The following is a 25,289-nucleotide window of genomic DNA, read 5'->3' as shown; positions in this document are numbered from 1 at the left end:
GCTAACGCGGAAACGAGAGTTTTCGCCGAATTCTCGCGTGTATCACACGCGAAAGGGAAATTGCCATCGCCATCGGTGAAATTAGAGACTACTCTCACACTTCTATCAACTGAAGCAGGCCGGAAAATCACCTGTTAGCAGACACCTCAAGGTAATAAGCCACTTGGTATTCGTCCACTTTGAAATAATTTTCCCGGATGAAGCGCTGCTGTTGAGAGAATGCCCGGATAGTTGTTGTTCCGTTAATAGTTTCTAAGAAATGACTGTAAATTGGTGATCTGTTTGCTGATTCGATCCTCCGCAGTTGTCTTGAAGTGGCCACATAAACTCTCTGCAAACACAAAGATGCAATGGTTATAAGCAGGTAAAAAAACACGAAAGTAAGTTTGGTCAAGAGTCCATTATCGAAGAGTAAGAATCTGGCTGGTATCCGGTTTGTCGCCATCAGCGTCAGAAAAGTGTCTATTGGTGGTTCGCATCTGAAGTCACAGAGGCCCGTGTTGGTGTACAGAATGCAGTAAAATGTCTTTTGGGAATTTGACTCTATTATTATGCAAAACTTGTGGGGCCATTTTCTATTATTTTTTATTAAAAACTGGATCATTGGATAATGCAATTCGAGAGTTTTGATTGGGTACGCCATCATGGGTTATGAGCCATTATACCATGATCTACAAACACCTCAACATATGCGTGATTTTTTGGACCTTTTTATTTTTATTGTAGTCTAGTTTTCTATATTTTGAGGCATTTTTAATAAAACAATTATTCGACTCGTGCTTGTTGGATATGAGATGATTATAGCAAATTCGGCGCTACGCGCCTCGTTAGCTATCTATCATCTCATATCCAACGCGCGCTCATGGAATAATTGTTAAGTACACCGGCATGGCCGTCTCATCACGTGGATGCAAACCAAAAATTTTTAAACAAAGTTTCGCGGGAAAATAAACAATAAACCAAATACGCTTACCCAATGTTGTACCCAATTGAAATCTCCCGGGTTAAGTTTTTTTGTGTATTGTATTTGCACTATCAATGTAGCATTCACATTTAAACGATATGGGAATACCTGGAACAAAACGTTTTATTCCTAAACGGTTTGAATTGGGTACAACGTTGAGTTAGACGATTTGGTCTATTACTGACTTATTTTCCCACCAAACTTGGTTTAAAAATAGACACTTTTCTGAAACTGATTGGGACTAGGCCAATTTGGGTGAATCTTGCTCTTGGGTGATGCACTCTCGGTTAGGTCACTATGGAGACCACGTGTGTTGTCTCCTGAACCGCGTACATGTAGGACAAAGAGTTACAATCAGATTCATGGTCATTTGAGGAATCGTCACAAGGCGTTACATAAATCCCAGAAACCTGTCTTTGATAGGGGTAAAATTAAAGGGCCAAATTGCAGACGTCTACATGGGCCATAAAAGAATCTCATTGTGATGATCTCCTGGGGCCCGTTTCTTCGGGCCCGAAAAGCCACTTGTGAAACGGCCAACCGCTTGTTTTGGAAGGTCACTCTGTTAATATGTTTTTAAGGTAACAAAATGAAAACTAACTGTGCACTTAAAGGTAATTGTGACACCCGAAAATGGCCCGTAAAGTTTCGGGACTTCCGAGAAACGGCCCCCTGGTCTCAACACACCCCTTTTATACTTATGTGCTTAGTTACCTGCCCTTTAAATGAAAGTAAGGCTGAAGTTGACCTTGTTATTATACAGACCTACCTGCTTTTGTTATGTTAATGATGATGTTCTTATGATAATTGGTTGGAATTTACATAAGAAAAGCGGTGAGATTTCTATCAAAACAAGGTCCATACTAGCCTCAATCTGGAGCCCATCTGGAGCGTGCAACTTCCATACAGCGTCTGTGAAAGGCATTTTCACAAGTAGGTTTATTTTTAGACTAGCCCTCCCCGAGAATTAGGTCAAAAAACTAAGGCAGTTCCGGTTCGGTGACCCTATGACGTCAGCTTAATTTCTTGTAATTGATCATCGGGCTCCTGTGGGAGTCTCATTCGCGGGAAATTCAATCTAAAAATAGATCGGTCTGTGAAAACGCCGTTACACGAACACAGTAGAGTTGTAGGCTCCAGGTCATGGGTTCCTGCCTCAATTTCATTTATAGCCCAGGTAACTAAGCACACAAATGCGAAATGGTCTATTGTTAGAAGGGAGGATAGCACTACCCCCCTGGATAAATCACTATCCACTGGATAACTCAATTGGTTTTGCTAATATTTATCCGCCGGATAGTAATTTATCAGGTGGATAGCATTATCTACCTTTTGAACAACTGAGGCCTGTAACTAGTCTCCTGTAGCTCAGCAGTAAAGAGTCCTAAATGGAAATCAAGAAGTTAAGCTCCTGTTCAGAGAGCTCCGTTTTCTTTCCATGTGGCCATCACTGGTTCCTTCACTTCCCAATAAGGAAGCTACATATTCTCCATTACGATTAGTGAGATTTGTACGCCATGCAGACCTACCTGAACAAAGAAGTAAATAAGTCCGAGCGGAGGGATGACACAAAGAAACAAAGGAGTGGCATAACTGACTGCGACAAGCATACCAAGGACATCAAAGAACATTAACAGAAATGACCTCAGTGACATAGGGATCTTAACATCGATGCCATAAATATCCTTCGATAAACGATTCATTATTCTCCCGAGAGGTGTTACATCAAAGAATGACATCGGTAGTCGCAAGATATTGACAAGCAATTTCAAATGAAGTCTTCTTGAAGCTCTGATCGAGCCTATTAACAGCGTAATTGAATAGAACAAGCTGAACAAGGCCTGGCCTCCACCTATACTGCCGTAAACAATGAGATATAAATTTCTCTGCGCATGCGTTGTGATGTCTGTCGAAGTCCATTTGGCCAACCATACTCCAGTAGCCACAGTGCAGGCCTCCATAGTCGAGTAAAAAAATAAGGAGAATATAAACCAGTGGATTCCAGTGGATTTAATGTAAGAAAGTAAAAGCGAAAATTTGACCTGTTTCAAGATAAAAAAAGTACAAAATTCATGAGTTATCAATCCATTTTAATTAACCGCCAGAGAACGAAGGAACTATTCAAACACTACAATTGGCGTACAATTGGTTAAGTAATAATGGAAGAGGTTTGTAACAGCATCGTACTGCTTAGAACTAAATTTTGAGGATAAGCCTATTCACGAGTTTAAGTATTAAGAGTAGATCAGTCATTTGGCGCGCGACTTTTAAGCCTGGTGCTTGCTAGCGACGCATGGGCACAAGCAACATGCGCAGAAGCTTGGCTTGATGTTAATTAGTATCTCTGAAGTGATACATGGGAAGCCCCCTTTCAGACTCTTTGTGATCCACCTTAAAACAGTATAATAAAGATTAGGGACTGAGTTTTAGCAACGACAACGGCTACGGCACCGACAAAGCCACTTGGCAAGAATATCATTGATTAAGGAAGGAAAAATAATCGTGCAGCACGCATTTCAGTGCATTTTTTTGCCGTAGCCCACAAACAACACACACCTATCTTTTTCTGAATGCGCGAGTGGGCGGAATCCTGCGCATCCTACAATCTGATTGGCTGATTAGTGTTTCAAAACAGATTTTTATCAGACAAGAGTTTTGGAAATAGAATTCAAATAAGAATGTTTCCCTTTGAAGCCTTCAGTTTGTAAGTCGCTTGCTGCATTCGCTATCAAGCGCGGTGCCAGTTAACATTTAAAAAAGTGATTTCAGAGAGGAAGGGAGAGAGACAGAGAGGAAAAAAATAAATAAGTTATGTACCAGCTGAGGGTCGGTCCGTATAGCGAAAAAAGGTGACCTCCGTCTTGAAAAAGCTGCCCGAGGCAGCATACGGAACGACCCTTCGCTGGTAAATAACATATATTTACGATAGCGCTAAGTTATATTTGAAAGTGACGTTGTAGTTGACTTTGCCGTTGTCATTGCTAATACTCCCTAAAACCAGAAAAAAGTACGGCCGATTAGAAGCTTGTCGCTTTGTGCAATCAAAGAAAATAGAGGACAGGCCTGAAAACCAACCAGATCTTGATGATAATACACGTGGCCAGAAAAAGGCGCGAAAATGCCCGTAGGCAAGTCTCGCGGTTGCTTTTATTTTTCTACAACTAAACTTACTCTTCCTTTTTCTACTGTCTCCTCCGTAGTTATTTTCCCAAGATCGGTAAGCTTTGCAGTGCTACAGCTTCCTTTATCCGTGGGTTTTATTTCATTGCCATCAGAGGTACTTTCGTCTTTTTTTAGGGATGCTTCCTCGCCGTCAAGCTCTCCGTTACTTTCTGTTTCTGTTGAAGAAACACCAAAAGAGTTTTAAAAAAATTATTCACCTCGGCAAAGATAAATAATAGAAAGTTTAAGCAAGGACAGCGACAACCTCAACGAAAGAGTCACATTAAATATACCTTAGCTCTATCGCAAGTACTTTGCGATTATTCCGTCTTGTTCACATTGTACAATACAAGCGAACTATCCTGTGGGCCCATTATTGTGTGGGCCCATTGTGTGGGGCTATTTCCATTAGTACGGCTAACGCTCACATGGTTCATATGGGGTAGAAAAGCTAGCACTTCACATTACACTCTAATCAGTTATCCTGTAACTGGATGGGTACGAATGCTTTTAAAGCAAAAATAGAAAATGAATGGTTCATTGCCAAAACCTAAAATTTGCTGATTTCACGTTGTTAGGGAATTTAAGGCGCCGTCCACACGTATCCGGATAATCTTGAATCCGCAACTTTTTCTTTCCGGATTCAAATATATTCTCATCCACACGTAGCGTATTTGCCCGTCCACACCTATCCGAAACGTATCCGGATTCATTCTAGTACTCAAGACTCCAATTTGGCGTTGTCGTTGCCGTAGCCGTAGCCGTTAGAGACCTTTAGCAACAAATTTCTTGGGCGCAAACCTCGAGAAATCACGTGATCTTGTCCTTGCCGTCTCGTTTGCAGTTTGCGGTTCGAGTTTCAACTTTAAAGAGAGCAGCAGCGTTTTATAGCCAGAGATCAATCAGACCTCCCGTTTGACCATATCAGTCACATTGTCAGTTACATCTGTTTGCTATCCATTTGGAACAATTTTGAAGATCAGAGTTTCGGGAGAAGTTGAGCTGTTTGATTTGAGAGAATTTGTAGCAATGAAAAATCCAAGATGGCGGCGCCGATGTGCATAACAGGAACGGCTTGCTAAAGTTCAAAATCGAGCTAACCTCTGACGACAAACCACGGTTTGCGTTATATCCCGAAAGCCTCGATGTTAAAGGTCTCTATCGTCGTTTCTTAAACTCCCTGTAGTTTTGCGGAGCACGGCAAACAAATGCACGGAAATTTGTGCTGCGGATGCAGTGCGATTATTTTTGCTCTTTTAACCAATCAAATTTTTGCTTTGTAGCAAGAAACCCAGACGAGAGAGAGACTTGAGAATTGAATCGAGTTGACTTGTGTCCATAGGAAACCGATTCGACCCCTCAAAGTGAGGTAGACAAAAGAGGCGAGAATCGGTGTCAGGGATACAAAACATTCACAAAAGCGAGTACATCTCGCGCGAAATGCAGGAAATTACCGGGCTGGTAAACGTAAAACTTAGCAAATTCATCAATGATGGAAAGGTGTACTGGCACCCGTGGAAAATTATAGAAAGCAAGTTGCTTGGCAACTTGGCCCGTTGCCAAGCAACTTGCTTTTTGTTTTGTAATTTCCCACGGGTGCCAGTACACCTTTCCATCATTGATGAATTTGTTAACATCGAGGCGCATGACAACGTAGAGCCCGCAGTTGGTCGGACACATTGTCGATTCAGGACGCCGATGAACGACCTCGCTCTCCAATGAGTTCTAGTAGCTCAACAGGTAGAGAATCCGACCGGTGTAACGGAGGTCGCATGTTCAAATGCTGCATAGGACTTTGATTTTTAGTTGTCCTTTCCCCCGTTGCCAAAACAACTTGCATTCTATAAAACGTAAACATTATTCTACTTGTTTTTTTCATTTGTACTCTCACTGTTAAGAGAAAGCACGTAAGAGAGAGATGAAGTGGGGCTAACCTCCATTTTCTTCTGAGCTGTAAGTTTGAAGAAACTCTGCAAAAGCGCCAGAGTTTTGCAACAATTCGGAGTAAGTGCCCTCCTAAGAAATGAAAAAGGCAGATTAATCCTATTGACAAAGGCACATGACTGGAAAGTGAATTAATCACAACACTGGCCTCTTAGAGTTATACCTCTGAAACAAATCCATTTTGGAGAACGATGATATGATCCATTTGTGGCAAGAAGCTGATGCTGTGAGTCACTAAAATTCTGGTCTAAAAAAAGAACAAGAAACTGAAGGAAACAAGGCAAGCAACCATCATGCCGCTTAATTGTAGTCCATGGATACGTTAAACCCGTCTCATTCAAATCAACGAGAGGGCGACGAGTGAACGCATCGCCGTTACAGCGATGCAAAGGATGTATGCCTTGACACCATTCCACCCCTTTATTTACATAAATTTACAACTTGAACTGAGATACAGTGTCCCTTTAAGTCTCAAAGTCACCTTTCCTCCTGTAACAACAGGGTCAGCGTAACCTCCAAGGATATCTGTTGGTCAGGGTTACCGGCATAAATGAGGAGAGGACTGAGTTGGCGGGACACTTTGGTGAGGCCTATTGCTTCATAAATGAAGTTGTTGAAGACTTTTTAAAACTACTTACAGTAGATATATATTTCTAATAAAAATTGGAAGATTTTTCCATAGTTTAGGGGTGGCCATATAAAAAGATCGATCACCAAGAGTAACTTAAGACTTGCATGTAGGAACGTTTAAAAGAAGTATCTTACTCGATCTTAACTATATCTGCCATTAATATCCTTAACAGAGATGAGATTAGAAAAATAAGATGGAGCAAGTCCGTGAATGGCCTTAAAGGTTATAAGTAAAACCTTACAAACAATGCTATACTTAACGGGAAGCCAATGCAGTGTCGTTAACAATGGTGTGATATGGCAAAAATTCGCTTTCCAAGAAAACAAGACGAGCAGCCGAATTCTGAACTCTTAGCAGTTCTCAATCTGATACGCCGACAACCCATATAACAGGCTATTGCAGTAGTCAATGCGGCTAGAAATAAAGGCACGTATCATTGTTTCCAAACATTCTTTACTAGGATATTTTCTAATCCTCCTGATATTGTACAAGAAATAGAACGCAACAGAGCATGCTCTTGTAATATGGTCGCCCATTGAAAGGTTAGAATCTAATAACACATCCAGATTACCAACGGGAGATTGTGGAACAATGACAGAGCCTCCAATACTATTAAAATCGAGACTTCAGCTAGCTGTTGTCTGGTGCCGAACAAACGAAGTTCTGTTTTAGCATCGTTCATGAGTAGCTTGTCTTGAGACTTACACTGCCTGATGTCTTGAATGCAATGTTCGATAGCAGCAACTACATCAGCCTGGCCAGAATGTGCCTTGGGACTAAACGAGACGTATAACTGCGAGTCGTTGGCGTAAGAATGAAAATTTGGGAGATGCTTTCCGACGACATCAAACAGTGTGCTTGCATGGAGTGTGAATAAGAGCGGTTCAAGACATGTCAGCTCTGAGGCACACCATAACGTATATTACACTTCACGGACACAAACCCACGGACAGAGACTCGCTGTGAACGTCCAGACAAATAAGACCGAAACCAGTCAAGGGCACTGCCATTTAAACCAAACTTTGACGACATTCTTTTGAGCAGAATGCTATGATCAACAGTGTCAAAAGCAGGACTGAGATCAAGCAGCACAAGGATGGTAACGTGTTGCTTGTTCATATTTAACAGGATATTGTTTCTTACTTTCAGAAGTGCCGTTTCAGTACTATGGTTTTCTCTGTACGCAGACTGTGCAACCGGGTATAAGTGGTTACAAACCAAGTGTCTTTGAATCTGGTAGAATACGGCCCTCTCAATGAGTTTCGACACAAAAGGCAAGTTACTCACAGGGCGGAAGTTCTTAAATATGGCATGCAAGACCTGGTTTCTCTCATGGTGGAAAAACTATAGCTTTTTTCCAAAGGTCAGGAAGACACCCGGACTGCAGTGAATTGTTGATAAGGTTTGTCAGAACTGGGAGAAGAACCTCGCATTTGCTTACCAAATGTGGATGGTATAGGGTCAAAAGGGCAGGATTTAAGGGCGGACTTTTGGATGAGCTGTTTAACATCACTACCTGACAGCATCTTAAAGGCAGGCAACGGTGGCACAGACTCAGCGAGAACAGCTGACGGAGTGTTATCTCCTAGATTTGAATCAGTCTGATCGGTGTCGAGCTGCCTACGGATGGTTTCTATCTTCTCAACAAAGTATTTTGCTATGTCGTTAGAAGAAGTTGCATTGTCCAGATGACGAAGGAGACCATCCTCCAGTGTGCGGTTAAGCTGCTGACTAGCACGGAATAGTTTTCTTTGCTCACCACTATTCTCGTCTATAAAGTTACTGTAACACTCCCACCGAGCCTTATTCATAATTATAAGACGGGTGGTAGCATTACGTTTTGCTTTAAAAATAGCAAGATCGGAGTCCAGTCGCGACTTCCTCCACGTCTTTTCAGCTTTCCTTCGTTCACGCTTGGCTTGCCTGATCTCCTCACTAAACCATGGTACACGAGGTCTCTGGACGATCGTCTTTGTCATTAATGGAACATGCTTGTCCAAGGCAGCTTTCAGGGTGTCATTATAAGATGTTACGAGTTCCTGTAGGTCATCTGATGGATTCTGGCACAACTCAGAAGAAGCAAAGTCTTCCAAGGGAGGATGGCGCAGTGATGAGCGCACTCGCCTCCCATCAATGTGGCCTGGGTTTGATTCCTAGACTCGGCGCCATATGTGGGTTGAGTTTGTTAGTTCTCTACTCTGCACCAAGAGGTTTTTCTCCGGGTACTCCGGTTTTCCTCTCTCCTCAAAAATCAACATTTTATTTGATTTGCGTTAATTTGTTGATTTCAATTTACAGTGTCCCCAATTAGTGCTCCAGCGCTAGAACGATTAGGCACTTAAATAAAGTTCCTTTCCTTTCCTTTCTTTGACTATTCTTTTAAAACCTAATACCAGATACAGAAGGACTGAAACAACAAGTTTAAAAGATTTTGTTATGCTTCCTGTAAAATACGTATGGGACGTCGATATTCGCGTTGCTTAAGCCCACTATTACCCTAAACAATACGCGGGGAAAAAGGTTAAAAAACAAGAAAACAATGACGCGAGTTACCTTATCTTTGAGCAATCCATTCGGTCCGATTACGTCACGAAATAGCTTTCGTCCAACATGAGCATCGACAGCGCTTAGTGGATCATCCAGCAAGTAAATATCAGCATTGAAATACACTGCACGTGCCAGGCTGATACGCTGTTTTTGACCTCCACTCAGGTTAATTCCCTGTGGTATAAAATTAACGGTTCAGTTACTGATCATATCGTACCTTCTTGAGCAATTACTTTGAATTGAATTCCATAAAAACAGCAAAACCAAAATAATCGCTCTAGCGAATCACAACAAACGCAGAGATTCAAAGGACGTGTAGCCGTCGCAAATCGCGAGAAAACGTAGGCAAGCCTATCACAATTGTTTTTCCGTCTGCCTCCCATTGGCCGGAAATGCGAAGGGAGATTTTTTTTAAGGTGATCACCAAAAGCAGTAATGCAAACCCTAGAAAGTTAACGTTCACACGGAAATCAGGTGTACAATCAGTAACAGTTTGTAGCTACTTTGGTTTGGACTTGAAAGTAACTTAACAAAGTTACAGTTCACACACCCAACGTTTCCACACTTCGACGGTGTCTTAGGTGGTTAATTTTTAAGGCTCGTTTAAACGGTTTCTACATTTGAACAACATTCGTTCAACAAAAGTTGAATGTATGTTGAAGCAAATGTTGAGACCGTCTAAATGGGGACAAAATGATCGATTCATCACTTTAATGGTAGCCTTCCTCGCAGACCTTGTTGTGACTTGTCACGCAACTTTTCTCCTCAACAAGCTTAAGGTCTGCGAAGGAGGCTACTTAAATGGGGTCTCGGCATTGGGGAAAGTTCACGGGGTCCTTAAACTTCCCACACAAGCGTTGAGACAGGCAGAACCTATATTTAATCATGCCCCTCTAAGAAGAGACAAAAACTCCAATCATTTGTACATGTCAATAAAAAAGCAACACGTCTTTCTCAGTTCTTTAAATATCCCAAGGGTTGATCCGATGCTGCTTTGAACGTATGACTTCCCACACCGTCATCAAACCGAGCTTCCCATGAAGTGGTCTGCACTACATGTATAAAAGTTACCCAAAATACTTCGCACCCGTTCGCCTATCTCTGTTAAGTCAGCCGCGGGAAGAATCTCCAGATCTGGTTTGAGAGCGCAACAGTCAATAACGCGTTCATAACGATTGCATTCCAGCGAACTGCTAAAGAGGATGTTGTCTCGCACGGTGCCATTCTGTATCCACGCCTGTTGGGAGACATATGCCATCGTCCCCTGCCGATTAAACAAAATAAATGGATTTTTAGTTGGCCAAAAGAAAAGACATTAGGAAGTTTACGCGGTAAAAAAATACGTAAGAACGACCGCTACGGAAACGGAAAATGCCACTTATTTTTCTCTGGTCCAGACTAACTGGAAGCCTAAACGTTAAATTATCAGCAATTTATAAAATACCCGTAAATCCTCAAGCCCCTTCCCCCACCCCCTTAAATAACCCCCACATCAAAGGAAAAAATTTATTCAAGGCCCGGTTTGGCGGCCCCCCCCCCCCCCCCAAAACAAATAAAAAAAATAAATAAATAAAAATGACGTGCATCAAGCATGGTCTGGAGAAAACTAAAGAACGTTAGGAGGTACCTCCTTTATATTCTTTTGCCATAATCCATTTCAACCTAGCTTACAATAATTAGGGAGCTAATAAGCAAGGCCGTTTTTGAGACGCACACGGCAACTTGAAGAGAACATTTCACGTGCCACACTAATCATTTCTGATGGACAAAAGATACACAAGTTAAAAGGGAAAACAGCTCATTCCCAGTTGCCGTCCGCGTCTCAGCGTGGAGGACACCTGAAGGCGGCAACAAACATAACAGGACTGTGTGGAGCACAATAAAGAAAGTCATTTCGTAAAATTGACACTCATAACACTCAAACACGTACATAATTTTATTACGTACATCAACACAAACATTGCCGTCTAGTTTCTCCGTTTCCCCAAGAAGAGCTGACAGCAGAGTGGATTTTCCAGATCCAACTTGACCAACAACGGCGACGAGTGAGCCACTGGGAATATTTACATTAATGCTGAAACGCAAAAGAAGAAAATCACTACCAATTATAAAATAATAATTATTAGGGTAGTACGTGCACTCTCAGTGGTCAATAGCTGTGTTGAGATGATAGTATGTTAACACGGCTGTGACATCACACGAAATTTGATTGGTTATGTGTTGTCAGATGCACGTTTTGATTGGCTGGCACATTGACTCGCATGTTCACACGCATGGCTCACATATTGAACAACCTCCACCACATTCAGTGGTGTAATGCACATTTTATTCAATCATTCCAACTATTTTCATGTGATTTCATTGAAATACGCTAACCTGCGCAGTATTGGAGGACTAGTCCTGTTCCATCCAAACACACCATCCCTGACAGAAACCATTCCAGGGGAGAGCAGGTTAGCTTAAAGATAAAAATAGCATTACAATATCAGATACAATGGTACCAAGTTGAAATGAGCTGTATGTACTTACAAATTAATGGCAGTTTTTACGCTGCAAAAAATGATAAACGTTCATGCAAAATAACATGATTTCAAGTTCCTTACATGATATTCTCTGTACATTGTCGGGATCCAGCTCATCCATATCCAAAAACTCCTCCAAGCGCTTTATGGACACCCGAGCCTAATGAAAAAAAAACAAAACAACTACAATGGTTAATAAAAATAATGCAATCAGTGAACAAAATATCAAATTATTGGTCATTTTTGTTCCCAGGGTCCTCTCTCTTCCTCCCTTGAGAAAGTGCTCTGGTTGTGGCTGGTCATGTGCCTATGAGTACAAATGAAATGCGCATGGAGGGTAGGTTACCACAACTTAATTTTGTCAACAGTATTCAGCTCTAGCTAGGGGTGGGCGAAACAGATTGTTTTTGTTTTCCAAATGGCACCACTCTTGGTGACACAAATATGATTTTAAAAGTAAAATAAGTAATTTGTCTGAAAGCGTTGTATTAAGGATCCAACAAGATATGGAAGATAATAACTATTATTTTGTTTGAAACTAATAGACATTCCTGTGCCACACATTGATTACTTTCCACTCCCAGCTGAGCTTAGTAGATGAGTTTGGTGGACACAAAAATTTAACCTTCGTGCTCCTCCCTCCATTTATTCTTCTGGAATCTACAAAAATCTAGCAGACACTTGACCAGCCATCTCGAGGGAGAAAGAGTTAGGAATCCTTGGAACAAGGTTGATTATTTATGGGGAGTAATTTGTTTCTAGCCTAAGGGTCTCAGCTACATTACATGTAAATGATGTCTTGCAAACCGTTTTAATGCCATCACGTAGTCTCAGCGGAAACAATAAATGGCGAAACTAAACTAGTTTTACTTTGATTTGCTGTGTGAACACTCTGTCAAAGGGACCATCCACTTCTTGTAAAGGATAACTATGAGCTGGAGGAAATGATGGTTTCAACCAATGTTCAAAGCAGATCTTTGCATCAGAAAACTAAGAATTTTAAATTATATACAAAAATTTGGTTTTATCAACAGAGTTGTTAGTGTAAATTGACCACTGTACAGAGATTCTAAAAGCTGACGTTTCGAGCGTTAGCCCTTCGTCAGAGCGAATCCTTTAGAATTGAGGCAACAGCCGATGAAATTGATGTGACTATAAAACCTAGTAATATCACTGATGTTGTACTTTCACATTCTCCACGTGCTGCCATCTTGAATGATTCTGACATGAATTGTTACGGTGACCAGGAAGTTTGAAAACTAAATGCAACTCTGGACAAGAGTGCATTTTACTCCAGTAACAATGATATTGTTATAAGTTTGACTCACTTGCACACATGCAGAAAGGACATTTGGATAGGCCCGGAGTGGAAAACTCATTATTCCAAACAGCGACAAGGCCACAAACGCTTTGGCAGCTGTAAGCTCACGGACAAAGAGGACATAGAAAGTAAACGCGGTAACAGCAACCTATAGTAAGATGAAAGATGAACCTATGAGAAGCCTCTGGCCATTCATAACAGACAATTTACCAACCATCCAGAATTGTCAGAAAATGCATGTACCTAGTTAACAAAAAGGGAAGGAAAATGCACCTTGGTTGTAGGTTTGCAAAAGGGCTGAACATTTCTGGGGGGATATCAACCCTTTCAACTGCAACCTTTTTAAAGCCGCTGCAGAAGTTTCCCGATAGAGCACTTTTCCAACCATCTTTGGTTGAAACACAGCACATGCAGTACCTCCCACTCCAAATAAACATGAAGCAAAAACAATTAACCAACAAAATGTCTGGTGCATGGCATTTGAAATCCATAAGAACCACCCAATGAAGGAATCAAGTTCCAACAAAAAAACAACAACCTAACAAAATAATAACATCATTGATCTCAAAAGCACTTTCAACAAATATAGCTGCAAACAGCAGCCGCTTACCAAAACAGGTAAAGTTGTGAAAACCAAAGTCAACAAAGCCCCCACGAGCCGTGATTTTAGAAGATAGTTGAGTTCTTTGGAGCGCTTACTGTTGATTTTTTCCAGGAAAGACTCTTCCCAAGCATAAAACTTTAAAACCTGAAATTATCAACATGATATCATTGTATCAGTGATCATAAAAGCTTAGATCAAAAATAAAGCATTAGGCATTTCAAAGTGATGTTACCTTTATTCCATTGAGGACTTCATTGATCATTTTGATCCTATCATCTTTCTCTGTCATTTGTTTTACCTAAGTTCAAAGGGAGTAACAGTAAGTCATGAATAAGAGCAGAGATCTGTAGGACTGTTTACAATGACAAGCTCTTGGCAACCCTCTGTAATTAATCCTATACAGATCAAGCCTTAGTTGATCAAGGGCCGCATAACTTTGTCCCGTGTATAAGTCACCATCTGACAGTGTCAACAAATTAAAATAATGCAGTACACTGTAGTTGACCTCATGAAACCCATGTATGAACATGCACACACTCAAAGGGGTGACGAATGGTAAACTCTGAGAATTGCAGAGACGCTGGGACCCTTGTTTGCCAATCCGAGACTTTGAGACTCTTCACATAGGCTGTTGAGATTCGAGATCAGATGAAAAGTTTGCGAGTGCCAACATCTTGAGGGTACCATTTGCCACCCCCTAACTCAAGATTACTATGGCTAACTACACTGTATGGCTAAATATGGACATGTGCAAAAACCTTCTAAAATTTTAAGAATAGTAAGTGTTATCTTATACTCTGGATAGTGACATTTTCACAGGACAAAGTTAGTTGGCCTTTGAGCAACTGGGGCCCAACATGGACATTGGATTCTGACTTGTAAAATCAACGTGTAGGGAAAGTGGCGTGGTGTAGCATAGTCTTGGCATCAGACATTGAATTCAGAGTTCACAAGTTCAAGTCCTGCTGTGGCTGCTAATTGTTCTAAGTAACACTAAGTTCAACTGATATGCTATATATTTTCTTGTAGACAGCGAAATATTTTGCCTCCCACCAACAGGGATTCCTTCTGTCATTCTCTCAAGAGTATCATGAAAAAACTGCTCCCATGAAGGAATTGAGAAGCATTAAACTATTTCTTCTTCTTGAAGGAGTCATCCAATTCAATCCCCATGTCAATCTTGATAGCATTCAGACATTACCCAGATAGTCCTTCATATCTAGTAAACACTTTTAATTATTATTAGTGAATGACAATTCTGAAATCTTATTTGGTTGTATCTCTAAAAGGATCAGTTTACAGTAATTGCTGGCCATTGCAATTATCTCAACCAGATCTCCTAATCATATTGAGTATCTAACACATGTATTATTATCGTAAGATTATTATTCGGAGTAATAATGCAATAATAATTTATTATAACAAAACAATTTTTTTTGTAATTTGCATGCATAACTGCGTGTCATGATATACGGAGAAAGAAATGAATACCTAAATACTAGGGTTTCTGTTAGCTGCCACCCTCCACAATTATCAATGAATTTAATTAAGACCAAAAATTGGTGGATTCATGATAAAAAGGACAGCAGCAAAACTGTGGTTAATTCACCAACTTAGTGCAAACTGAATCAAGAGGAAATCTCCATAATTTTTACTGCAACAAGATTCAGCCCAACAACATTGGGACAAAAATAAACACATGATTTGCAAGCTTAATATAGAGGAGTCATGAATCAATAACAAATTACTTAAAACCTAATGCAAGAAATGATTCCAAGTACCTGATACTTGTTGATACTTCTGGTGATTAAAATGTTCAACGGAGTAAATATTACCATGACTCCCAAACCAGCATATATTGGCCAGCCCATGGTGCGGTGAAGAAAATAGAGAGCAACACCAATTTGAAATGGTGCGGACCACAATAAGTTTATATAAGGCAATACATCAGTAAGCCTTTGTGCATCCACAGACATCAAGTTCACGATCTCTCCAGTGGTTGACTTCATACGTGATGAAGTGTTGAGAATGAGTGCCTTCAAATCAAAAAGATCATAATTAGTAACTTCAACTAACTACCGTAGAATTCCAAAAGTAACAGCCTTAAAAAAATGTTTGCAATTCAGTAGCCATCTCACGCAAAAAGGACACAGTAACATGAGATCAAAAGTTCAATATACTTAGTTCTTCATATTACATGCTGGTTACACAACCAAACAAAAGCAAGCTGCAACTATTTTAATATTAATTAAGTTTCTAGCCTGACAACATGCAACAGAGACAGGTTTCAACATGTATTTTTTGTATATTAGATACTCGCATGTGTAAATGACTCAGTAGTAAATGCATTTGTAATTATACGTATATCTCTGCTGCTGAACATCCATGAAGCCTACGAAGTATTCAAGGAAGAAAATGACATCAAAATTGGCAATTATCCAAGTTTGCTTCACTAAGATCTGCTCAAGTGACCCCAATGACTTCACGTGACCAGGATGTTTGCATCTGCAAATATCATGAAAACATTGGCTTTCGGGTTTGGTATACCAAACTGCAGTGACAGCCTTTTGGATAGTGTTGTTCATGAAGCATCATGTATGGATGGAGCCTGTTCAAAGTGTGGTGATACGAAAAGTGTCTTTGATCTTTTCAAAGATATCTCAGGGGATCAAACAGTATCCTACTACCAGTGGAATACTTCTGCTGATGGTTGAGTTAGAAAAGAATTAATCAACCGCACAGTAGCTGATGCTAAAGAAGACCTCATGAGCCAACTTAAGCCTTTTGGAAGACATGTATACAACATCCGACGACAATTAATTTAAAGAACTGAAGCACCTGAAAGAGAACCTGGAGTAGGGGGACGTAATAATCCATGAGGATTTTTTCTGAAAACTTTCAGTTAAAACATCAAAGAGAGGTTATGGCTGCCCACTGATGGTCCAGTGAAATGGTAACACTTTTCACAGCTGTGGTGTACTACAAAGCTGATGATGGAGAGTTAAATCATCAGTCGTATGTTGTAGTTTCTGATGAGCTAAGCCATGACAATAATTAGGCAAGTGTTTATGCTTTCAACAAAGCCATTTTGGAAAGAGTGAAAGAAGTAACTCCTGTTAGGGAGGTACATTACTGGAGTGATGGAGCAGGATCACAATTCAAGAATCGATACAACCTTTCAAGTTTACTCTACCATGAGGAAGACTTCAATTGCAAAGCCACCAAGGAGTTTCTTTGAAACTGCTCATGGCAAAGGTCCAGTCGATGGAGTAGGAGGAGAAGTTAAAAGGGCAGTGTGGCCGTCAATCCTTCAAAACAACACAGTGGTCACAAATCCAGAAGAATTTGTGCAAGATGCCCAAAAATAATTGTGCAAGAAGGTCAAAATTGTTCATGTCCCAAAGCCTGTAATTCAAGAAGAAAGAGGTAAACTGCCAGAACGATGGGACAGATGTAAGGTAATCCCTCAAACCCACTCTGTCCACTTTGCTGCAAGGGCTCCATTCTAGCCAAGAGGCCATGTTACTATACGTCAAGCACATTTTGTGTACGGATAATTATTATAAAAGTCTCAAGACATTGAGTGTTGAGTTTGATGGTAGTTAATTTTAGGTTTTTAATGAACAAATCTTGAAATGGCCTATTTTAAAGCCTTGTATCAAGATTGTGAAAATTAAAGACCACTTTAATTTTTTGTTCTGAGTCTTTTCATGGATATGGAAAAATTGTCCTCTCTGCAATGTCCTCTCCGCGTTACAGACCCTCTTTGAACATAATTTTAAAATTTCTACCAATAAAGGGTCATGTGTTTCCTCATTTTAATCCTCATACTTTAACAACATACACTAGGGCAGTAAACAAGATGACTAAGATTCCAGAATGACCAGTCAATTCAGAGGGATTTGAACATAAATATTATGTGCTGAAAAATGGAAGTTTTCTGATGTCCTCTCCGCAATAGCATTGTCTTTGTTGCTGTCAATCTAAGATTTTTTTCAGACTGAATCAAAACAGTGTAATGCATCAATTTTATAGTGAACTTCAACCTGACATAAAAACAGTTTGGTTATAATAAATAACTCCTAAGTTGGAGGCTAAAATGATTCTAAAATGTCCTCTCCGCAACATACAAAATTCTGTTTAATGACCCTGTCTTACCTTTTCATATACCATTCCTGTGATAGCAGAACGCAAGCGCATACCAAGAGTGAACATAGTGTGGAAATACTGATGTAAAAGTATGGACTGCAGAAGGGCAGCTACAAACATAGAAGCTGCAAAAACATAGCCTGCACGTTCCCCCAATAGCTCGTAATTTTTGCCTTCTATGTAATCAATCAACAATCTAAAAGAGAGGCACAGATTTCACTTTAACCCATTGATTCCTGGGAGAGAGACATAACAGATTTAAATTACTCTAATGCAAGACGGTTTTACTGACATCTACTGGGGGCATCCTGGGGAGTGAATGGGTGACCCAAAACTAGATTGATGTTAGAAATTATTGGTTTTTCAACTGTGTTAATGCGGTACATTGACCACCAAAGAGAAATTTGAAAGCTGATGTTTCAAGGATTAGTCCTTCACCCCAATTCACTTAGACAAGGGCTAAGACTTGTCGAAACATCACCTTTCAGGGAGTTACGGTGGCTTAGCGGATATCAAAAATTAATATGCCTTCCACCTCTGCGACCCCGGTTCAATTATCAAATATGCCTTCCACCTCTGTGACCCCAGTTCAAATCTTGGCCCCAAGGTGTAGGTGGGCTGAGATTCAGTCAATCTCAATCTGACTCCGAGGGTTTTCTCCAAGTACTCCAGTTTTCCTCCCTCATCAAAATTGAATCTCAGTCAACTTCATCCGGCTGCAGGCAGGTCACCCTTGACATGGATAACCTTTGGTATAATTACTTCCCTTTCGTTGAAGTGAGTGAATAAAGTTGGCATAATTATCAAATTTCTCAATTTACCACATCAAGCCAGTTGATAAACCCATTTCTGACCACTGTTTCACTTTCCACATGCCTCAGCACCACACTTTCTTAAGAAATTTAACCCCTTTATCCATAGAGTGAGGTTGGTTAACCATTGGTACGACACTCCTTTTTATCACATTTTGTTCTCTCTTGTTTTTTAATTTTTGCTTCTCGAGTGAATGATAAACATGTCATTAAATCTATACTTGTCAAACTTACAGAATTCTTATCTTTCTTTACGTGTCTCTGTATTGACTGCTGGGAGTGAGACTTAATATATTCTACAATGTATAGCACCAGACGATTTTACTTGTCAAATGGGGGGGGGGGGGGGGGTAGGTTCAGGCGACAACGGAATAACAACCTCCACACAAACTTAAGAACTATGAACTATGTCCTCTTTGACCCATTGACTGCTAGCAGTGAAGACTTACTAGATTTTACTCTGTCTCACACCAGACGATTTTACTCGTGCAGAAGTCAATGGGTTAGCAACCTCCACACCCACTTAAGAACTAATAGAGTAATAATTAAGTTCCAACCTTAATAGCTGAGGCTGTACAAATATAAGGCAATCTTGAAAAAGTTTAAATACAATCGCAGCAAAGAAGTTAAGAGCAAACATCTTGAGAAGAGCTTTCACAAGTGAGGGCCTCTTTCTTTTTGTTTTTGTCCTTATCTCTTTATTTTTATCACCAAGCAGTGGATCCGTTTCCCTTTGCGTAACAGGCTCTTCTCTTACTGGCACTACGGCAGCCCTGTAAATGATTTATCAATAATTATTTGTAAATTCACAAGAAAGAAAGAAAGAAAGAAAGAAAGATGCCTGAGGTTAGCCATTTTGGTGGTATATTCATTCTAACCACCAGCTGAAATAAGCTACAATCTTCATCAAAGTGCTGAAAATTTGTGTACACTCACAAGACACACAACACACCCACTTGCCAAGTTCACTGTTTCCCCCATCCACCCCCCTGTGCAATGTTGGGTAGTTTCAAACCGTGAAGTAGAGGCTGAAAGAGGGGTGGGTTGTCCAAGAGCTTACATTTACAAAGTACAGCACAGATGAATACATGTACAAACTACGAAAATATTATAATATACATATAGGTGACTTGGTTATTGCCAAGGGAGAAAAACCAGGGGGAGATTCCTTTGTCAAGAATTTTTATTTTATATCAAGAACTTGAGATTGGCTCAGCACACAAATTATTAACCACAAAAACAAAATAGTTGTGTCCGTAACATAACAATCCAGTGCACCTTTGAGATGAATTCAACCTAAGCAACATTTGACAGGAGCCCTGCCGGTGTTTTTTGATGACAGGATAATGCCGCCATCTTGGATAGTAAAAGTGATGGAGAGCTGGGGAGAGTGAAAAAATATTCCAGGGGAAAGGAAGATCAGCTTAAACTCAGTCACTCACGCCCACCCCACTCTGCTTTCAAAATGTTGCACCTGTGTTCGAAACACTGAATCTTTACAAGCCTCTGCTGCCAAAAAATGCCTGCTCTGCAGGCTAGACAGGAGGTGATTGAGTTACTGGTGGATCCACACAGACATACGTTGGGAAAATGAACATCACAAACAGGTTGACATCCTTAAGTCAGAGTTAAGCATCAAAGCATGTCTGAAGACTCCTTCAAATATTTAATCATTCAACTGGGTCACAAACCAGTTTCCTAACATTGTAATAATATCACCTCTTGCGTTTGATTTTCTGATTATTCCAGATGGACCTCAGACGAGGGACAACATATGCAGCTCTGCTCTTTTTGTTTAGTGCCCAAAGATCTGTTTCTTCTAAAGGCCTCTTGAATCCAGTAAAAAGTATCCTGGTAAAGACACATATGTTAACACCAAAGGGGTGGGAGAGAGAATTTGAGGGAGGTAGGTTAAAGACAAACATCATAGAAGCAAAGGGGAGAGAGATGGTACTGAAAACTTTCTAGATGGTGCTGAAACTACCATAAACACCCACAGATAAGCTGCACCTTTTCCCCAAAAATCGTTGCTAGAAATCAGGGGTGCAGGTTATCTGCGGGAACATCTGAAAAAGGCTGCGTCCAGTATCCAGTTTTCCATCTTTGCCCTTGATCTAATGCCTGGTTACTAAGCTATGAACATTTCGCTCACATTCTTGTTGTAGAGCAAAAATTCATTGAAAAACCATGTTGAATAAAGAAATTCCTGTCAACAAATACGGGTACCAGAAAAAGATCAATCACATTTCAAAGTTGGTAGTAAGAAACAATGTTCATTATGTTAGTGTTAAAATTGTGGTTGATTCCACCTATCCCAAGATATATACCTGAATGGCGGCTAACAGAGCAGCATATATAATTCACATGAAACTCTTTATATTTCACAATCAGTCAGTGTATGATGGTTTTGTACTGTATATGATATTATTATGGGGTCCACATCTTTGACTATCTTGAGTTGACTCCTACTTCTGGTCGGAATGTGATTCAGAAGTGGGTTGTCGAGAATATTATTTTAGTACCTACAGTAGTCCTATCTCGTCTAATCTGGAGTGACTCAATATTAGCAAGAGCAATTATGCCTCTGCATGTTGGTGCCTGAGAAATATAAACTGCTCAAGCAAGCTTCTGAATAGACTCAATTGAATCTGAGAGGTACTGTAGAAGATTGGCAAGGACTCCATGTACTATAGCATATTCTAGCAAAAAGCAAAGAAAATTAATTACCAGTTCATCCACCAAAAAGAGATTGTTGATAAGCAATTTGCATTATCCTCTGGACATGGTTTCTATCAAGAAGACAAGACAAAAACTTACATTATAATATATTAACAGCCTTTTAATCATCTCAATGATTAACTTAATTTAATCAAGGTAGTCAGCTTGAAGATGAGGTCACAGGGGCTGTGTTTTAAGGCCAGGTTCTACCAGTGCATTGTTGCGATGGACAACATAAGTCTGCTTACAAGCTAAGTGGCACATTAGGCCGGAGCTTATCCCGGTTCTTTTCAATGAACAACATATTACTTTACTCTAAAACATCTCTCTCTAGTGTCTGCCAAGATTAAATGTAAGTAGGACCTGATATACTTATGACGAAAAGAGCAATCTTTAATCCATTGACCCCTGGGAGTAAGACTTGACAGATTTTACTCTGTCTAACGCCAAACGATGTTACTCCCAGGGGCGACCTATGGCACCTGAGAAGCGAATGGGTTAACCACTCCAAAACTTTATCCCCTCCATTAACCAATTGACCCCTGGGAGTAAGACTTGACAGATTTCACTCAGTCTAAACCCAGACAATTTTGGACATTACTAAACAACGAAACAGCGAAACAAAGCACCAAAACACCACGTTGGACCCCACCATACAATGAATACTAAACAACAAAGGTTGGATTTGAGATTAAACATTGTTTTCATCCTTATTAGGCCTAAAGAGTTATTGCTCATAATAGGGCCGTTTATACGAGAGAAAATAAGCCGCGGCTTACTCTGGCCGCGGTGTACATAATACACGAAAGGAATTATTTATACGAGTATAAACTCCCAGGCCAGGATAAGCCACGACTTGAGAAAGCCATGAACATAGATTTTGTACCATTTATACGGGGTGTTCACGTCTTATGTAAGCCGCGGCCAGAGTAAGCCGCGGCTTGTTTTCTCTCGTATAAATGGCCCTAATCTCAGTCTTAATCTTAATCCAAATCTTAATCTCAATGAATTAGGAGCAATGACATTTTAGGCCTAATTAGGCCTGCAATGATATTTTGGGTTTGGGTGAAGCTTGCCTACAAATTTTAATACACTTCAGGAACAGTTCATTTCAAAATAATAACTTGCAATAAAATAATACAATGCATGTTTGGAACAGCTGTGTTTGAAAGGAGGAGGGGGAGAATGAAATTTTGGTACCCAACAGTACAATAAGGAAGACAGCCAACACAACAAACTTACATGTGGGTGGTGATTTTTTATGACAGAAAGCTAATTTTGACAACTCAGCGAAAATACTATGAAAAAATACCATGAACATGACTACACCACTCTCAGGGATAAAATTGGGATTTATGTGAGGTTTGTGCTAGATATGTTTGCTGTCTCTGACCTTTCCTGTAATTCAGGTTTATACCTGCTATTGGATACATTAAACGATTGATTGATTGATTTTACACATAAATCACTGCCTAAACCTTCTGTGAAGGTACAAGCAAAACATAATATTATTATTACCCTATCCTTGCTATTATCTTGCACAGAATCTGTTGCCTTCCCATCAACAGGGAAATTGTCTTTTTCAGCGGAGTGGTGATTTCTTTCAGACATTATCCCTAAAATTCAACATACACTTTCATTTTACTGGGACAACCCATTACATAGATGTACAATAGTTAACTACCGGTATTAACTGCTTAAAAACCAAGTGCGAGGGCCATACAGGGGAATATTGGCCCGAGGTCATGGCAGAGGTCAGTAAAGAGATGACCGTCAAGGCCTATATTAGCCAGCACAGTCCTGAGCCAGTGAGGTAAGTAAGTTGTTTATTACATCGCATTGTTTCTTTCAGCCAGTGGACACTAATCCACTTGGTGAATGTCCACAATCTTTGTCTTCCATCAGTGCACTGTAACCTTTTACATGTCAAACTAAATTATACTTGCTATAATAATAATTTGTACAGTTGGTGATGACAAAAAATTAAATTCCACGTTTTAAAACTTTCCTTGAATTTCCCAAACAAAAACCAGCCAATTTAAGAGACCTCTGCTAGGAACAGGTACTGCTCCTTGCACAATGCAATTTTAGATGATTATGTCGTTTTTAAAGTCCAAGGTATGGTCCATACGCCATGACCTCTGGCCAAATAATTTGCTGTCCGGCCCTCCCACTCAGTCAATAAGTACATAATCCTAACTATATTGTTAATGTGGCAATCGGCCGGGCCGGCGGGTTGCTCGAAGCACGGTTAGTACTAACCAGCATTAAATACCATAGAAACCTATAGGTAAAATTGGTACCTCTTAAACAATGGTTAGCACTAACTAGGCTTCGAGCAACCAGCCCCAGTGTGCTATATCTAAATGAGTGCTATAAATAAATAACAAACAAACAAACTAACAAGAACATACAAATCTTGTGAATCAATCAATTTACTCCTTACGTAATATTTACCACAACTTCCGCCAAGTTAATTATAAGAAGCCACCATACATGTCAGACTATCAACGATCACTTTTAGCTTATAAGGCTTCGTTTTCCCATGAAATTTTGACAATGGTGAAATCTTCCATTAAATTCGTCTTCAAGCCGTTTCTCTGGGCATCACGAAATTTGCCCGCCATATGAAAATGTAAAAAAAAGCGAGCCGAGCTCTGGGTACTGTACAAGCAAAAAAACGCCATTAGAATTGTACAAACAGATCCTTACCTTACAGGTAAATCTGCCTATCTTTTCATCCTCAAATTTCTGAACAAAATATAGCAACGGTGGAAAAAGAGGTTAACCGGCCTGCACGCACAAAAAAAAGTGACTCGGCGAAATTGTTAACGTGCCTTGTGCTTGCCGCAAAGCTTAAAGGGAAATTTTACATAATTTCGTGACAGGATGTAACGCCATCTATTTTATTTGTCATGGTAAGACCGCGGGGTGCGAAATGTTCTCATGGGTCTTTCAGTTTGTGCACATTTTTTCCTTTAGACAAGTGTGTATACGTAGGAATTGTCAACAAGAATGTCACCGAAAGGTGCCAAGCATTAAAACAAAGACGCTACTAAATTTCCAAAATGTCGAACCATACTGCCAAAGAACAAATTCCTCTTGTAAACGGATTTCAAACCATTTTGGGCTTTGCGCCGCCGCATGAATGGTTTACCACTCGATACCCTCCCAGCTCTTCTAAAAGGGTGTTATTTTCACTGTTTGTAAAGGTGAAATACCTGTGTGCACTTATAAAAGCTGAAGTGGGTTATCAGCCTTGTGAAGAGTACACGATTTAAACCAAGACCGATATTTTTCGAAATGTAGGTGACAATTTATAACTCATTTAATATCGCTTCACTTCCTGTAGTATTTTAACGCCATAGTGTCAATTAAGTGCTAAGCGCATTCTTCTGATATTTCAGAGTCAATTACTTTACCAGTATTGTTTCGTGCAGAATGAGTAACAAGCCACTTTTTTATATGATTTTCCGCCAATTGATGTCAGTTAATAATAATTACGATTAATTGAAGAGGAAAATCCTTTCCTCGCTGTAGTAAATTTGAGTACTCAACTTAGAAATGAATGTCTTAACCCATATTCACATGCCTTGGCAAGATGTTGAACCTTGCATTGACCCTCAATGAAATAGTTTTCCAGTCGGATGGATACTAAAACACAGGCGTAAAGAGGTGTGGCTTTAAAGTTCAAGATAGATCAATCAGCCGAAACTTTTACGACACTTTACAGCTCTACAAAAAAGTGATTAGGGACGTAATAGAGGAGATGACCATCATACAAAGACATCTGGTTTCCGGTGGGCTGGAGCCTCTCACGCGCTATAACCCTATACCTTTTACGTGATGTCTTTTAATTACCAGGCTATCACGTAGCAGTGTTAGGTAGATGCAGTAATGTCATACATAGCAACT

The 25,289-nt window shown here is 40.1% G+C and overlaps 1 protein-coding gene across 1 annotated transcript in view; it reads right to left on the bottom strand.

The window, feature by feature from the left end:
- The window catches only part of LOC138029121 (multidrug resistance-associated protein 1-like), a 33,754-nt gene extending 9,535 nt beyond the window's left edge, over positions 1-24,219 (bottom strand). Inside the window, exons 1-20 of the mRNA XM_068876820.1 lie at positions 24,087-24,219; positions 22,893-22,990; positions 21,384-21,445; positions 20,376-20,507; positions 19,214-19,429; positions 17,854-18,040; positions 15,477-15,731; positions 13,928-13,993; positions 13,702-13,839; positions 13,099-13,239; positions 11,852-11,930; positions 11,625-11,706; positions 11,196-11,322; positions 10,336-10,512; positions 9,255-9,422; positions 6,234-6,317; positions 6,061-6,142; positions 4,136-4,302; positions 2,494-3,006; positions 132-331 (exon numbers count right to left, since the gene is read on the bottom strand). Coding sequence (XP_068732921.1) covers positions 132-331; positions 2,494-3,006; positions 4,136-4,302; positions 6,061-6,142; positions 6,234-6,317; positions 9,255-9,422; positions 10,336-10,512; positions 11,196-11,322; positions 11,625-11,706; positions 11,852-11,930; positions 13,099-13,239; positions 13,702-13,839; positions 13,928-13,993; positions 15,477-15,731; positions 17,854-18,040; positions 19,214-19,429; positions 20,376-20,507; positions 21,384-21,445; positions 22,893-22,985 — 2,969 coding nt within the window. The 5' untranslated portion in view covers positions 22,986-22,990; positions 24,087-24,219. The remainder of the gene's footprint in view (positions 1-131; positions 332-2,493; positions 3,007-4,135; positions 4,303-6,060; positions 6,143-6,233; positions 6,318-9,254; positions 9,423-10,335; positions 10,513-11,195; positions 11,323-11,624; positions 11,707-11,851; positions 11,931-13,098; positions 13,240-13,701; positions 13,840-13,927; positions 13,994-15,476; positions 15,732-17,853; positions 18,041-19,213; positions 19,430-20,375; positions 20,508-21,383; positions 21,446-22,892; positions 22,991-24,086) is intronic.
- Positions 24,220-25,289: the final 1,070 nt, after the last annotated feature.

This window comes from Montipora capricornis, chromosome 13 (assembly GCF_036669925.1).
Source record: "Montipora capricornis isolate CH-2021 chromosome 13, ASM3666992v2, whole genome shotgun sequence".
Classification (NCBI taxonomy): Eukaryota; Metazoa; Cnidaria; class Anthozoa; order Scleractinia; family Acroporidae; genus Montipora; species Montipora capricornis.
Note: the sequence above shows the minus strand (reverse complement) of the source record. Positions and strands in the feature narration are given on the sequence as shown.